The 16,603-nt window shown below is 36.2% G+C and overlaps 1 protein-coding gene across 3 annotated transcripts in view; it reads right to left on the minus strand.

Annotated features, from left to right (window-relative positions):
* Nucleotides 1–16,603, minus strand: part of NCAPG2 (non-SMC condensin II complex subunit G2) — a 48,475-nt gene that overhangs the window by 8,650 nt on the left and 23,222 nt on the right. For all 3 annotated transcript variants that reach the window (XR_003561324.2, XM_055708732.1, XM_014282437.3), the window contains exons 13-24: nucleotides 15,413–15,565; nucleotides 10,953–11,175; nucleotides 9,627–9,736; nucleotides 8,977–9,150; nucleotides 7,116–7,186; nucleotides 6,689–6,842; nucleotides 6,339–6,512; nucleotides 5,695–5,811; nucleotides 5,428–5,571; nucleotides 2,690–2,789; nucleotides 2,022–2,206; nucleotides 1,131–1,274 (exon numbers count right to left, since the gene is read on the minus strand). Coding sequence is in view for 2 of the 3 variants with exons in the window: in XM_055708732.1 (XP_055564707.1) it covers nucleotides 1,131–1,274; nucleotides 2,022–2,206; nucleotides 2,690–2,789; nucleotides 5,428–5,571; nucleotides 5,695–5,811; nucleotides 6,339–6,512; nucleotides 6,689–6,842; nucleotides 7,116–7,186; nucleotides 8,977–9,150; nucleotides 9,627–9,736; nucleotides 10,953–11,175; nucleotides 15,413–15,565 (1,749 nt within the window). In the remaining variant the exon portion in view is untranslated. The remainder of the gene's footprint in view (nucleotides 1–1,130; nucleotides 1,275–2,021; nucleotides 2,207–2,689; nucleotides 2,790–5,427; nucleotides 5,572–5,694; nucleotides 5,812–6,338; nucleotides 6,513–6,688; nucleotides 6,843–7,115; nucleotides 7,187–8,976; nucleotides 9,151–9,626; nucleotides 9,737–10,952; nucleotides 11,176–15,412; nucleotides 15,566–16,603) is intronic.

The raw sequence follows: 16,603 nt of genomic DNA on the forward strand, positions 1-16,603 counted from the left end.
CAACCACAGTAAGTACAGCCTCTGCCACAGAAACTCTGCTCCTCCTTGTTAGTTCTCAAAGCTTCCAGTCTTACCTGTCATATTTGCTCCTAACACTACATGCATGAGGACTATGCATTGGGACTGTTACCCCCTTCAAGGACAATAAAAAAAAAAGCCAAGCCGGGGCTTTTAGCATATACAGTAATCAGAGCTTCTTTCTTTACAAAGAAACTCAAATCAGTTATTTGGAAATCCTCTAGACAAAAAGCAGAGAAACCAAAAAAAGATGCAGTACGAGAAATGGATCTGTATTGAAGCAGAGAATGTGTAAGTGATCAGTGCCAAGCACGACACCAGCCCATTTTGGAACAGGATTACAGAACCCTAAGAGACAGTTCCAAGGATAGGGAACTGGAATCTGTCAGAGATCAGTGGTTCATTTCCTAAGTTCCCTAACATTGAGTGAGACAAGGTGAGGTAGGTTTAGCACAACCTCCCTTCCTCCTCTCTCCCTGAGCTTTTATTGCTGAGCAGAACATTGTATGGGATGGAATATGCCTTTGGTCAGCTTGAGTTGTCTGCCTCAGCTGTGTCCCCTACAGCCTGCTTGCCTTTTTTTTTTTTTTTTTTTTTTTTTAGGGCAAGGGGTTAAGGGAAGAGACGATACAAGCATTCAGTCTGCAAGTACTGTTCAGCAACAGCCAAACTAAGTGATGTGTCCTCAACAGCATTTTAGCCACAAATGCAAACTGTGGCACCATCGAGACTGCTGTGAAGAACGTTAACTCCTTCCCAGCCAGACCCAGTACAAAACCACATAGACAGAAGATCTCAAAAAATGTCATTAGTCTCCAACACTGCCTAATTTCTAAATTCTTCTGTCAGAGGCAAATAGCGAACTAGGCACCGCGATAACTCTGCTCTTACACAGCTGTATTCATAAATCTGAGCGATGCACCATAATACAAAATTACAAGTAAAATTTCCTGTTTGTTCCATACCAACACACACAAAGTCTTCATCTGCAGTACAAACATCACACTTTCTGATCATTGCTCTGTTGTTCCAACATAACTTTAAAAGCAGTTAAGTGTAAAAAATAACATAAAATAAACTCATAAAAAAACCACCCAAAAAACTAACTTTACCTTCTGTAGCACATGATTTATCTCTGCTACTATTGCAGCTAGGAGAGTAGAAAGCACACCCTGGTGAACTGCTGGCCAAGATGAATGCCAGCACTGGACTGCCTGTATGAATTCTCCAAGAGGCACTTGAACAGACTGAATCAACTAAAACCAAAGAAAAACAGTTCAGCTTTTTCACATTGCTTGAGTATAATTTAAATACTTCAACAAGTTTCTCTGTGAAGAAATGCAGATCACACCTGAAAGCTATTGAGGTATTTAAGCCACCTGGGATCAGATAGGGAATCAGCAACATGTTTGGGAAGTCTACTCAAATTTGAGAGAAACAAAAACAATTCTTGTAATGAAAAATAGAACAGAATGTTTTTCAGAAGTCCTGAAAAGCAGGCCATAAAATTTTCCAGTGATCCACCCCTCTCACTACTATCTAGGCTCCGCTATAAAAGAAGCTAACTTTTTTGTGAAGAGAGGTTTTGAAGAACTTTAGTACATCTTAATTATTTTGAACTGGATATAATTCAGACAAAGAAAATAAGACAATTCCTCCTCCCTCCCAAGACCATAATTTATATAATCAAACTTTTTGTTCTAGATTGAGAAAGTTCATTTAATTGCAGGTAAGATTAATAACCTATGAGTACTAGCATAGCTTAGGATCATTGGTAACAGAACGCATTGTTCGCCAATTTAACAGTTTTTCTGTCATGATGAAACCAACAATGGAAAAAAAAATCCAAACATTGGTAACTAGGAAACTTAGAAATTTTACCTGAATATTTGAGTCAACATCTGATTAAATTACCACCACAAAGTGTCTAATTATAACACATTTGCATAAAAAGTATGGATTGACCTACACATTAGGTAGACATTTCAATTGTAATTTGATACCTGAATCCCTTCTTCTGGCTGTTTGTTGAGTTTGCGTGCCACACATTCTAAAACTTTCTGGAAGACTGCCTGTACATTGTGAAAAAGATTTGCCACTTCATCTGTCTCAGTATTCTGAGTTAAAGAAGCTTCAATAATTTCTTTTAGAGCCATCAGTAACACTGGGGCACAAAAGTCACCTCTCTCTAGAGAAACAGATAAATACCACAATATAAAAAAACTGTAATGAGATATTCTTTGGGTACAAGCTTAGAATGGAACTCAGTTATATACCATAAATAGCCAAATTTAAATAGTGCTACAATGACGCCTTCCAAGGCACGCCGATATACATGTAACTCATATATATATATTTTTATACATATATTAAAACCAATTTGCATATATACACATACATATAACCCCCTGAATTATATAGTAATAACTGGAATCTAAGAGCAAAGAAGAAACACTAGTTATCAACACAACATGGTTCTGGGCCAGTTCTCTGCTTGTTTTCAATCCTCTGAAAAGCTGCCGTGACTTCTGACTGTATTGTTGGTATTAGCTAGCATAAGCAGTAGACATTTTTTGACAAACAGATTCCAAAATGCTAAGAGCAATAGTTCTGCTAGTGTAAGTCAGCTAAGTATACGTGGAGATGTTTATGTTAGTGCAAAATATTGTACCTGTTTGTATAACTGAAAGAGCGATACCTAAAACATGTGCTTGAAACGTGAGATTTCCAAGGCCAATCATTATGACATCTTTACACACTGTCAGGTAGGCCTAGGAAACAGATGCAAAAGCATGTGAGAAAGAAAATTGATATAAAGGAACTGTTCAGTAAAATCTAAAAATAATAAAACCATGAAATCTTAGCAAAGTTGTCCTGAAAGCTGATGCATCTACTTGGAGTTACTCAGTTTACAACCTTTGAAAAGCAGAAGTTCCAAACACTTCTCCGTAGCTCTTTCCTCCAGCAAACACAGTTTCTCAAAAGGCAGTAAATCCTCCATCTTTTTTACTCAGGCTCAGATCAGAAGCATTGATACTTAACATTTACCAAAACAGAATATGAAGTCTTTATCTATCTTGAGTAGCAAAATTAAAAACCGCATCCAAAAAGAGCTTTTCGCTACAGACACACAAATGCTACATACTAAAGAGATTACAGTACTAATGTATAGACAGAGTAGAGAATTTTTAACCATCCTATTATGTATACATGAGCTGGGTTGTTCAAGGCACTGACTGTGACTAAAGTTAGGCCAAATCTTTCCCTTGACCAAAATCTGAAAGGACCCATAGATCAACATTAAAATCTCCCCTGGGTTAAGTGGTATGTCAGGGACACTTAAGAGGAAACAATTCAGAACTACACTTAAAAAACCAACCAAACACATTATATAATCAAATGCTTTCTGTGAAGAGCAGATGAAGGTAAGGGGTAAGGGACACTGTCAGTGATGACACTGGGGTTTGTGTCAGAGGGCCCATCAGCCTCACACAGCAGAGCAGTGGCCTAATGAGAACAGCCCCCCTGTAAAGCTCTGCCTGTAACAGTAAGCGCTAAACTGAGTAACAGGCCAAGCAGAGGAAGGGTGAAATGGGAAAGAATGGGATAAGTCGTGGAGAAACTGACAGAGAAATGTAAGTTGAAAAAGTAGAGAGACTCTAGTCCCCTTTCATATACAACAGTATTAAAGAAGCAACTAATTTTTAGATATATGGATATTTTGAGATAAACTAGGTCTGCTTTTAATGCCAACATTATTACCAAATATACACTACAAACAATTAAAAAGCACAATCAATACCTCATTCCAACAAAAAACAGTATAAAAGGTGAGAAACAAATAGGAGCTGCTTAACAAGCATGTGGCTTATTACAGGAGATGCAAGAAGCCTGGATTCTCTTCTTGACTTCCAGACAAGTCACATCAGTCTTTTACACCTCAGTTTCTCCTCTGGAAATAATGATGAAAATGAATAGCCAATAATGAAACACAATGATCTTTACTAGTAGATCTTAAAGTCCAAGTAATATGTCAGATGAGTTTACAGGCGACAGCTGCCTATCTTATTGCTTATCAATAAAGTTTGTGTTCATTTCATTTTCAAACATAGGAACTTGATCATAAACATTCTGATAATGCTGGTAAAGTGTCCCTGTTTTGTGTCTTGTCTTTCTATTATAGAAAGTTGAGTTCTGTGCATCTAAAATTTTGATAAACAGAAGAGCTTTGGTATGCATACTAAATATTTCATTCATAGAGAACAGACAGTAGCATATAGAACACACAAGCTACCTGTACCGGGCACAGCTGCAACACCTGTTTGAGTTTACTATCTCTTTATACTTTTCCAGAAGCCGTTTGGCTGCTGCAGCACAATTAGAGTACAAGACTGACCTCATTATTAAATTGCCAGGTAATTCACACCCTACCTCTCTGCTGACTTCCAAAGATATGTTCTATGCTTCATTCTAGTGCTGAGTCCCATAGCAAATTCCCCAGGGTATAATTTTACCCATTTCTTTTGCGAAAGCAGGAAGGAAAGAAAGAAAGAAAGAAAGAAAGGAAGCAAGCAAGCAATTAGATCTAAATCCTCTTTTATAATCACACCACCTTCCTGGTCCTTTAAGTCATCCTCTGTTGTGTTATTCAACACAATGTATGCAGCTGCAGTGATTCTGTCATTTCCAGGACCTTCTATACCACAGAAGAGCAGGCTATTAAGTGCTAGTATACCACGCAACTATAGCTTTGTTTTCAGCCACTAATTTTCTTCTCCTTTTCAGAATTGAGATTCAGTGACAATCTTAACTCTATGTTAATGCTTTTTTCATAAAACAGCGTTAAGTATTACCTTCATTTAGTATGGGGGATGAGAGAACGAGGACAAGAATTACTTGTTAGAAGCCTAAGATTTTAGACACCCAGGTTACATCACCTGCTGTGCCACAAGTTTCTTGAGTGGGCATTTTCACAAGTGTGAAACATTAAACATATTCCATCCTCACTTCAACAGATATGACGACAATATATATTATGCACTGGTGGGTGGAAAAAGTCTAGATAAGAAAAAGGTATTGTTGATGCCAAATACTTGATTTAATTGCTAGGGTACACACAGTTATACTTACATATTCTTATATTTAAAAAATATGAAGGTTCAAACAAAATCAAAAGCAATTTAGAAAAAAGTGTGACTTTAAGCAATCAAAGGAATAGCAAAAGTACAAAACTGTAACCTCAGAATAATCAGGCCTGTTTCATTAGTTCATTCACTTGCTGGGCTCCAAAAATGCCAGTGCACTCTGTCAGTATACGATTGAAATAAATAAATAAATAAATAAATAAATATATATATGTGTGGTTTTTCAGATTGGCAGCTGTTTAATTTATGTTATGAGACCTCTAACCTGGATAATTAATTCAGAAACGTTACTGTGTTTTGAAATGCCATCTTCTTGATCCCTTGCTAGTACAAAAGGAACAACTTGACTTTCCACCCAAGCACCTGTCTCCTTCAGAAGTGGGAGGTAATCTTTTCCTTCTTCAGAAAACTGTGAGGGGAAAAAAAAACCCAAACAAACAGAAGTTGTTTAATAACTGTCTTTCCAATTCTTTTGGAATTTCCTTATACTTTCAGCTGCAACTCCAGCTTATACAGAAAGGTATAACCATACCTTGTTCTGAAGATGAATACTCAACCTGCAAAAGAGGCTGAAGGCTCTTAGGGCAGTTGCTTGAATCCAGCTACGAGAACCTGCATCAGTTCCTTTCAGAATTGAGCCAAGAACCTCCTGAAATATCAAAATCTATATTTATATTTCCCAGAAAATCCTTTCAAATGTTTCTTTTCTCAGCAGCTTTAAACAAGAGATTTTAAAAAACAAAAACAAAAAAAAAACCCACAAAAAAATCCCTAACCCCCCCAAACCAATAAGCATACTTTCAATTCATTTCATTTTGCAATGCCATAACTGGTTTTGAGACTATTTCTTATATGTATGTTCATAAAGTCAGGTCCCTTAATGCTCTCAACACTAGATCACATCAATTTTGAGACACCTAAAAATGACAAGCTGGTTAAAATCTACCTTCTACAAACAATTCTGAACTAATATACTTCTAGTTTAGAATATTGGTTTGAAGTACAATTCAAAAAGAAAATCTTCTATAGAAGAGAAACGAGGATCTCTTTCTATAGAAGAGAAACTAGGATCATGAATCTTAAATATTTATTCCTGTGGGCCTTTAGTTTGACTTAGGCAATATATGATATTAGGCACTCTTTTATAAGCACTGTTTATGGTAAGGAGAATACTACCTTTGCAGCACTGAGAATTTTCAAAAGCTGTTTCAGTTTCTTTTTAGGAACAGAGAGCAGGTAACCACGATTAACAGGATGAGTCAATAAATATTCAATGTAATCAACTGCTAATTCTGGCTTTGATTCCTGTGTTACATGGATACGCACTCGTCGTTCAGATGTTTTAATACTCTAAATGAGAAGAAGGCACAAAACCAGTAGAACACTGTTAGTATCTTACAACTAATTCCAAAGCAGAATAATATGGCATTAAAGAGGCTTCTTTACTAAAGAAAAAAAACAAAAAAGCATGATGCCTTTATGTAATCTAGCAATTCCTTAATTCTTTGATGTATGTATATGCACACCTTTCTTGGGGTTAGCCTGTCAGACAACCAGTCACAGGCTAATTCCATAACATGTCCCACTTGACCCCAGCGACACATGCAGTCTATCAGGGTAGAATATTTGCTTTTGTCAGCTCCAATGTCAATATTTCTGAGTCTGGAGATCACACCGCAGCTTAAAAATCAAACAAACAAACAAACAGAGATGCATTAGCTTTACATCCATAAGTGAAGAAATAATTCAAAGAAAAATCAACTAGCATAGTACCAAAAGATTCACCAATGGCTCAAAGACATACTTGCAGCTCGTAAGTTTTACTAACTTATCAAATTTGTTTAGTGGATTAATTTATAAAAATGGGATTTAATACATCAAGCTGTGAAAAATTAATAGTTACAGTCAACAAGAAATTTCTTGTCATTCGTATTTTGGATTTGGGAATAGTACCTGAATGTAGGAATAGCAGCAGGGGGCATAAAGGATGCCAGAACAACCAATGGAGTCACACAACGCTCATCCTAGGATTAAAAAAAAAAGTATACTATATGATGCACACATACAGGTACACACACGCACACAAAACTAAAGAAAGTACTTTTTCAGTATGATTAAATTATCTCACCTTAAGGACTTCCTTTTTTCCCTAGAAATGGAACTGAAAGAAGCTCCTAACAACATGTGGCTTGCAATATGAAGCCTCTGATTCTTTTTCTTAGAGATCAATTATCAATTATCTTATCATTCAGCTTTCTGACAAACTGTCAGAAACACCACCATGACTAATTTTGGTTCCATTAGATTAATAACCATTGCAAAAGAAATAACAGCTCTAGCTTCATATTTTTTCTGGTAGTGGCTAATACTCAATTGCACAATCACAACACCATCTAACGCCTCTCAAGTAACTAGTGCCTTAAATGAATATTCATTCACATCAGAAATTTATAAAAAATACTCTGAAGGAAAGGGTGTTTATATAACAATGGTAATGCAAAATACAGTGTAAGTCACTACAACACATCATAATACAAGGTCTGGACCACAACATAGTCTCACTTGGATTATATAGAAACCAATCTACGTGAAAGACTCCAAAAATAGTGTATCTGTATGTCCAAGCTTCACAAATACAATCAAATGAAATTACTACCTACATGGGTATTTCAAGATCTAAAACCTTTTAAAGATGATTTTTGAAGAACATTAAAAAAATATATTTGCAGCTTTTCAGGAAAGAGACATGCTGCTTCAGTCTGCAGCTTTTAGAAACTAAGCCTCTGATGACAGGTCTTTTTAGATCCAAGCTGATTACTCACTGTAAGAATATCAAAGTCAAAGAGGTTGCTTGCTAAAGCTGAATATCTCATATGCTCACCAGAAACTCTCAAGAGGGATGCTACATCCTCTACCAAAAAGATTCAGAATGTCTTTTGACAACTTCCAAATGCTTTCAGGGTAGAGACAGTATGTGGTGTATCTGCTGCAGAATCTTATGTAGTAGCAAATTGCTTTCCAGTCCCTGATTATCTAAAGAAAACTTGAATGTTAAGTATAACAGCCAGCGTAACTCAGTATACTTCAGTACAAGAGCCATAAACATAAATGGTGTCCAGTAGATAAGCCTTCCAAATGCTCTACAGGGTGTGGCAGATACTATTAACCACTATTAAAAGATAGCATCCTGAAGAATAACACTGAAACTAAACAGATCAAGGAGACTGAAAATACAAAATGACTGGCTTTAATTAATTGCTTATATCAAGCCCAAACAATAAGTGCGTGCATCAAAAAATCATTGGAGTAGAATCAAATTAGTGGAAATCAATCACAAGGAAGCAAAAAAGGAGCCTCAGCTGCTTCAGCTGTCTGTTCCAGCAGCCAGATCATAGTAAGTGGTGGTGCTAGATGAGTTTGGGGGGGGAGTGAGTAGAAAACACATGAGGACTGTCATATACATTGAGTATTAATTCTGCTAAATTTATTGTGCTATTTATGGCGCAATTTTCAGTTACCGATTCCTAAAAGTTTCAAAAACATTCAAAAGAATAGAATCCTATAAAAACATTAAAAGGGGAGCAATTTATTGCGTAAGTATTTCAGTGTTGACTATTTAGATAATGGTTCATCAGTCAGATACTGCAATTGGAGAATAGCTTCTATCCAATTCCAAAAGACTTGCTATTGTTTATAACTTACAGCAACAATGAAAAAGAATTCCTAATGCCATGAAGACAGATAAAAGACACAATACATGAAAGCATGTGAAGAAAATACAAAGCACTTACAGGAAAAATTAGGTTTTCTTTACCTTAAATACTTTAAAATATTCAGGAAGTACAGAAGCAAATTTTCTGACAGCATAAGATTTGGCACCTTCATTGTGATCTAGTGCTTTCTGGATACTTCTCCAGAGAATTACAGTAACCTCCAATAAACTTGCCATGCTGGCCACATCATTTATTGACAACACATTATTCAACACCTGAAATACAAACATTTAGATGATACTACCTATTTTAATCTAAATTTGCATTTGAGAATATAATAAAGTTTGAAAAAAACATGAAACTTCATTTCACAAAGGTATTATGTTTGTTGTAGAACATGAACCCCATAATTCAGTCTTATATATATAGCTTGAGTCATCTTGATATGTTATTTTTTTTTAATTAATTTAATTGCAAAACCAAACCAATTTATAATTAGTACTGGAATTTGGGAAGCATTCATTTAAAATAAGCTTCACACTAATTTCATATATCTAATTCTAGCTACTTCACCAAATTTCTGCTGTTGCAGGGCAGGAAACCACCATAATGGCAGTTCTCCCCTTCTAATTCCACAGATGCCCAAGGACTTTTCCTTTACATTTCTGTCATATCATTAACTGCCCATGTCTCAAATCAAGCACCACAGGAATAAAGTCACCAGAATTTATCATGAAGTGGACTTTCTTACGCTTGTATTCTCCTTTTCATCATCATCATCATCACTATCACGAAGACTCTCTTTCATTGCTTTCTGGATGCAGGCATTCAAGCAGCGCCGAATAGTAAGCATCAATTTAGCTACATTTAAATATAATAAGAATAAATTAGACATTCACTATTTGTTAAGAATGTTGATAGTAAATTCATCTAAGTGTAATGCTGGAAAGTCAGTATGAAAAAGCAGGCAATAGAACCAGAAACACTTATTTTTTTATTATTATTACTTATAAAAATTAAATTATAGAGAAAAAAAGAAAACATTTCCTAGTAAAAGGAAATTATATAAAATACTTTCACGTTTTCCCAGCAAGCATGAAGAAGAAATGGCAACATCATAATCAGGTCCTATAATTTTATTGTTAAAAAAGAAATCTACTAAAAAAAAACCAACCAACCACCATCTTACCAAACCAGGATCAGAGGGAGCTCTCAACTCCTACATTCATCTAGCATAGCTATTAATTTAATGACCTGTGTTTAATCATACATCCCCTCTGATGTCAACTCCAATTTTTTATAAAAGATGTAGTAGCCTAACCATCGTAGTCCGTAATGAAGAGCTCATCTCTGGATAAAAGGCAAAGGGTTATGTCCACTCTAGTGAAGGTATGACTAGAGGTACACTAGCACATATTTCAAAACTACCTTATCCAGTTAATCAGCAAAAGGGCAAGGACTTGGGTGTTTTACCCAGGTCACTCCATCCTGACTACTTTGTTTTTATAGTATCAGAACGCCTCTGAAAAAAAATTTCCCAATTTTTCCTGGTTCAATAGCACTTTTACAAAAAGCAGCTATACTCTGTGTAGTACATACCCCTTCTGCTGAAGGTTTCTGTAGTTTTTAACAGGAAGGAGGGCTTTTTAGATTTTCTCTGAGCAACTTAAAAAATATTACAATATTTTTCACCTGCTATAAAATGTTCCAGGTAAAGATCTCAAATCACTTGAGGAACCAGGGTATTTCATTTCACTATTTCTGCATTATAAATAACTAATACTTTTAGGGTACATACATGTGAGGAGAAAGGGGAAAAGAGATCAGATAGCAACACTGGTTACAGAGTACAGCACCTGAGAGCAGAAATGAAAAGCTTTGGTCTCTTCATTGTTGAAAAAGCTTATGTCTGTTGTCATCAGGGTTCATTGCTGCTGTCAAGAATTTCAAAAACTACAAACTATTATTATACTAAAACCAACAGATCTAGCAACAACATGATAGAGAAAAAGTATAAAAAACAGTGACATGCTATGATATTAGTATATCCAAAGACTTACAAGGTTTTGTGCTTTACCTATATTGGTGGGGGCAGTATATTCATAAGCATATTGATAGAACTTTCTAGCTGCTGCTGAATTCATCTGGATTAGAGTAACACAGCGCTCACACCACACATCTTCAGGTTGGTTAATGGGAAAGAAAGAGTTGAATAAGAGATTCACTAAGCGTCGTGACACAGGCTGTGAATCAACTTCAAGACGAGTCAGAAGATGCTCCATGGGACAGATTTCCCAGAACTTTTAAGAATGAAAAAAAGATATCAAAGGAGTTAAAAAAACAGAACAAAACCAAGTCACCCTTATTGTGTCGTCCACATCAAAAGTGTCAATAAATATAAACAACATTTTAAAAAAAGAATACACATTTTTAATTTTTATCAGAACACCAGCACTCACTTGAGGTCAAATATTCCTGCAACAATACTACTTTACTGTTCTGACACACCTCTAAGTCTCCCAGTATCTCTGATAGACTGGTAAAATTCTGTTTCAAGCAATTCCAGCTCAATATTCCTGCAATGCTAATGCAATTCCATAGGTACAGGGGAAAATTATTTACTCTATAAGCATATCACTACAAAATATAATTTTTTGTCATTATGTGTCATGTTTCATATTCTCATGATAGGACAAAGTAGGACCAAACTACCTACAAGTATGATATACACCCTAAAAACCTGTATAGAACAAGACCCTTTCCAAAACCATCCCAAACCATAAGTGCATACCATCATTAGCAGAGCTCTAGCTTATTCATAACAGTTACTGAAAGCTAAGAAAATCAGAAAGAATAAATAGCTTGTTATGGTATGCTGAGTGATACTCACATCTGTAATTTTTGTGAGATCTTGAATTATACTGTGTACTTTCAGGTAATAAAAAACCAAAACACACAAAAGACACACCACCAAAAAATAAAGTTTCATGGCATTGAAAAATATTGAATTATATATTTGAATATTGATATATTTGAAAATATGAAAATTTCATTATTGAGTAGAAACGGCTGGAGCAGCTAATTATCCTGTGATTTCAAACCATGGGCATTCCTACTACAATTATCATAAAAAGAAGGTCCTTGGAGCAAAGCATTAAAGTATTCCCAGGACTTACCAGAGAGATCTATATTGCGACATTTAAATAAAGAGAAGTTACTGACAAAACATTTAACACTTTTAGTATTTTTTTTTCCTTTTATGTAAATCTGATCCTTTGTTTGCGAGATCTGAATCTTTTTCTACATAAAAATAAAGCTCACAGTAGATTGAAGATACCCATTATGCCTAAAAAATTAATTAATACCTAAAAAACAATCCCTGCAGTTGAGAATTATCTCTTTCCTCTGTCTTTAATGGCAGAAATTCAGAGTAATTCAGGAAAGCTGAAAAGATAGTTTGCTTGAACTTTCATACTGAATAACAAATAACTTTCAAACAAGAATTTTTTATACATTTAACAGCAGCATGAATACTTTTTTTAAAAGACTGTACACAAAATAACAATGTTACAAAATCAATTTGAAGCATTGATGATATTGAATACAAGCTAAAAAAACCTGGGTTATATTTCACTATACAGATAACTGATACTGACAGATCAAATCATGACTGTAGGTGCCAATCCTTTAAAGTATAGGTGTTGTATCTTATGAAGAGTAAGAACTCAGTACAAGAAGTGCTGAGTGGCTGTGAGGTTACAAAGTGATGTAGAAATTAATACTAAAAAATACACAGGAAGATTATGAAAGTGACACAATCTGATTATTAGGAGAACATGCTTGTTGAGTATTTTTAAAATAATAAACACCACAAGAAAACGATAGAAATCATGATTCAGATTCTAGCTTCCAACACTTGCAGAATAGTTCTGTTGTTTCTGCTAATTCTGTGAACCAAGTGATGCATCTCCTAACACACAGGCACCATCAGTGTGAGGTCCAGTGTCAGTGATACTTTGCTTCTGCCATTCTACCTCAGATTTACCTGGTAAAGCCTGGCTTTAAAACCCGCTGAAGCAGAAACTTCAGGGGAAAAAAAAAGCTGCCTTTTAGAGTACTACCACTTATTTATAATTCTGAATTGCTTCCTCCAACTATCTCCAATAATCTTAACAACCAGAACCCATTGTCTAAGTAAAGGTACAGCTGCACTTGAAATTAACAAAGAGATGTGCAAACACTACTAGGACCCTGCTGGAAACTTTTTGTACCAACAGTCTGAATGATATCTTGTACTTGCATTGTTTGTCTCCATTTCACATTTTTTGTGGACTTGCCTAATCAACACATTAAGGTATGTATTATGGAAGCACTAAATTTGCTGCTGTATTATTATCCTGATTTTATGTAATTCTTATCCTGAACCTGTGTGCAAGAAACCAAAAGCTCTCAGTTCAGAAATTGCCTCCCATTTATCTTGTCTTCTGAGCATATTTTGGGGAATTTGGAAGGTCCTGAGCTAGTCTAATCTCAACCAATATCTTTGAGGTCCTGTCATCTAAGCTAGAATGCACACATTTGGCAAGTAGGTAACTCTCCTGTTAGGGTTAGAGGTGCTCCTTGGGGAATGAAGCCTTAAACATCTGAGAAATCAAACATTTATTTAATTCTTTCCTGAACAACAGAGATATATACCTCTGACTTCACACAGTATATGTGCCTAGCACAAGATAAGCATGTCCTAATAATTAGGCTTAGCAAGAGACAAAACCAAGATTAAAACAAAGTATAAAATTGAAATTAGGAAACAATTAACAGCAGAAAGCGAAGAAAGAGCTCAAAGATGCTATGATGCCTAAAGCTGGACAGTATCCCCCTGTAAGAGTCGGTCCAAAGAGAACAATATTGTCTCAGTATTGCCAACAGAAACCTGGAGATGGAACACAGTCTGCATGGACACCAAGACACAAAGACCCTGGGAAAGAACTGCATGGCACGAGGAGTACTGTGCCATGCCCTGCCACCTGGGATTGAAAGGAATGATTTCGCTAAGGCCACATAACCACTGTCCAGAAGATGGATCACAACCACTGGCATAGCAACGAACCAGAAAACTTGAACTTCAGGTGAACTTTTCTTCATTTTAATGTCATTATAATACAAAAACACACCTCCTGGTCTGAAGCTACCCACCCCTAAGGCAAACCAAGCCTCGGGCACCCCTTTGTGGACATGCATTGTAACCTTGCTCGAGAAAGCAGAGATTGGTGACAATCCATGGGCCAGAGGAGAAGCAAGGTGTGTTGCCTGGCATAAAAGATGGCTCCTTAGCAACTGAACTCTGGAGATCTTCCCCACCAAGGATCATGACAATCAGAAAGATGAGCGGGACGCTGCCTGGACCTGGGACCATAGGGATGCCTTGGACCCATGGTGGTAGCTATCATCCTCTTTCCTTTTCTTTTTACTTTACCTTTCCTTCTCTCCCTGTCACTATCACTTGCTGCTTTATGGGCAAACGATAAAATTGTGCAGTTTTATCAAAGCATAACCCCTTGGCGTGGTCACCTTGATTTTTGTGCTTCAAGATCATAGTAAACGAAGCATCACGAGTCCACTGAGTGGACCGTGACACCCCCTAAACAAGAGCCCACAGCAGAACACAAAGTGTGTTCAAAATCCTATGAAAAGATGCCAAAATCCCAAAGGATATGCCAACAAAAGACAAATAGAAATTAGAAAATTAGGTAAATAAAAGTAAAAAAACAACTCTGCAAAGGCATTAAGCATTTAGAAGGTAAGAGAGGCCAGAGTTGAGCTAGTCAGCTGGAAGTGTGGCTGTACGTCCTGCTCTGCCTGGACATGGCCACGAGAGCAGAAGGCAAAAACATGCTGGGAAAAAGGTCTGCTGAGGGCTTGATACCAGCAGGCACAGAAAAAAAGCTGGCAAGCACCAGGATGCTACTGGACTGCCAATAGTCCCAAACTAGTCAAAAGTGGAAGAGTGGAAAAGGAGAAGAGTGTACTTGGCTCAACGAAAAAGCAAACTTTCCAGCATGCCTATAAAATCACTGCTGTAGTAGTATCCAGACACAGTGCTCTCTCCTGTGGTTAATTTCTCCGTGAAGAACAGCTAAGGAAAGGCTGAAAGCTCACCAGGACTGATCACAATTTATTTATTTATTCCAAAAGGTTTTTCATGGATACCATGATTTCAGTAGAATTCATGAAGTACTTTTTTTTTCCAGTGATTTTTCTATACTACTATCTACATTTGGATCAAAATCTTTTAAATGGACAGAAGTGACTAACAGCAACAGAATCCACAAGTCTTGGAAATAAACTCAGTTACACACTTAAATGTACAGAGAAAATGTACTGAAATTACAAGTATTACTACATCAAAGCATGTAATTTTTGCCTTTAGGAATACTGCAGTAGTCTCAAAAAGCACTTTTTTTTTTTTTAAATAAATGCCTTGATTTTATCTCCTTCTTGATATTTATAGTGTCACTTATCAGGTGTCAGTCATCCTACCTTAGCAGTCTTGGTAGCCTTAATTTTCAGCAGTGTATCAACAAATGCCACTCGTACTTTCTCTGAAGTGTCATGAAGACTGTGTTTGACTGCTGGCAGGAGCTGTTCCAGTAATGGATGACTTAGCTTGTTGTCCAAAATTATCGGTAGGCACTGCAAAATAACAAAATTATGCTTAAAAAAATGTAATTAAAGAGTAGATTTTAAAAAAGATGGACCATGAAACCTCTGAGGTTAAATTAAGTAGGGACAGACACCGTGCATGCGTATTTTTCTTATAATACTCTTAGTAAAAATTGCTGTTATTTCAAATTGCCAGTCAAGTGTATTCAGTAAACTCTTTTCAGTTAATCAGCTTCAGATCTACACTGAGGCCATGGTCTTGCCTTCTACCTGATGGTACAGTGTACTTTTTGTGGTAACACCACCAGCTCCCTACACTCTGTTAATTTCAGATTAAAAAAAAATACGTCTTTCTTTGCTAAGTTATTTTTAAACCAGCAATTTAAAACATTTTTAAAATGTCTGCTTACCCAGTATAGACCCCCATGCAGCTACAGTAGGACAAGTGAGGATTAACATGAAAACAGCTCCAGTTTAAGGCTGAATTGACACAAACCCAAAATCTTTAAGTGAAAATACTACTTAGGGAGTTCATTTTTCTGTCCAAGCTATTAGTTATTTACCAGATGCCAGAAAGATGTAGGTGAACTAATCCTACCATATTGAACAATGCATGGAAGGCTGACAATCCCAGAGAAACAGTATGTAGTTATATTCACCCAAACCTCAGAAACACAAAGTGGGGTACGACATTATATTATAACCGTCTTGGGATGGGCATGTCTTGGCATGGCTTAAAACCAGTGACATAGAAACAGCCTGGAACCTGCCTGCATACATTTTCAAGTCTAAACATAATTTCTAACAGCTAAAATAACTTGCATCAGGTCCAAACAATGTATATTAGACTGGAAATACAAAGTGGTTGAGAGTCACAAAGCGAGTCACTATTCTAAAAGGCATTTATTCATTCCAAATGTGCGGCTGTTCTAAAATATGTGTAAGACTCGGGTGTATTAGGAAATTTACTGCCTAAGTCATTTTGCAGAATAAGTCATCTCCTTGACTTAAAGTGGCCTATACTAGAAACCTGTGCATCCAGTAAAATATAAAAATGACATTAATAAT

Source organism: Falco cherrug, chromosome 4, assembly GCF_023634085.1.
Source record: "Falco cherrug isolate bFalChe1 chromosome 4, bFalChe1.pri, whole genome shotgun sequence".
Classification (NCBI taxonomy): Eukaryota; Metazoa; Chordata; class Aves; order Falconiformes; family Falconidae; genus Falco; species Falco cherrug.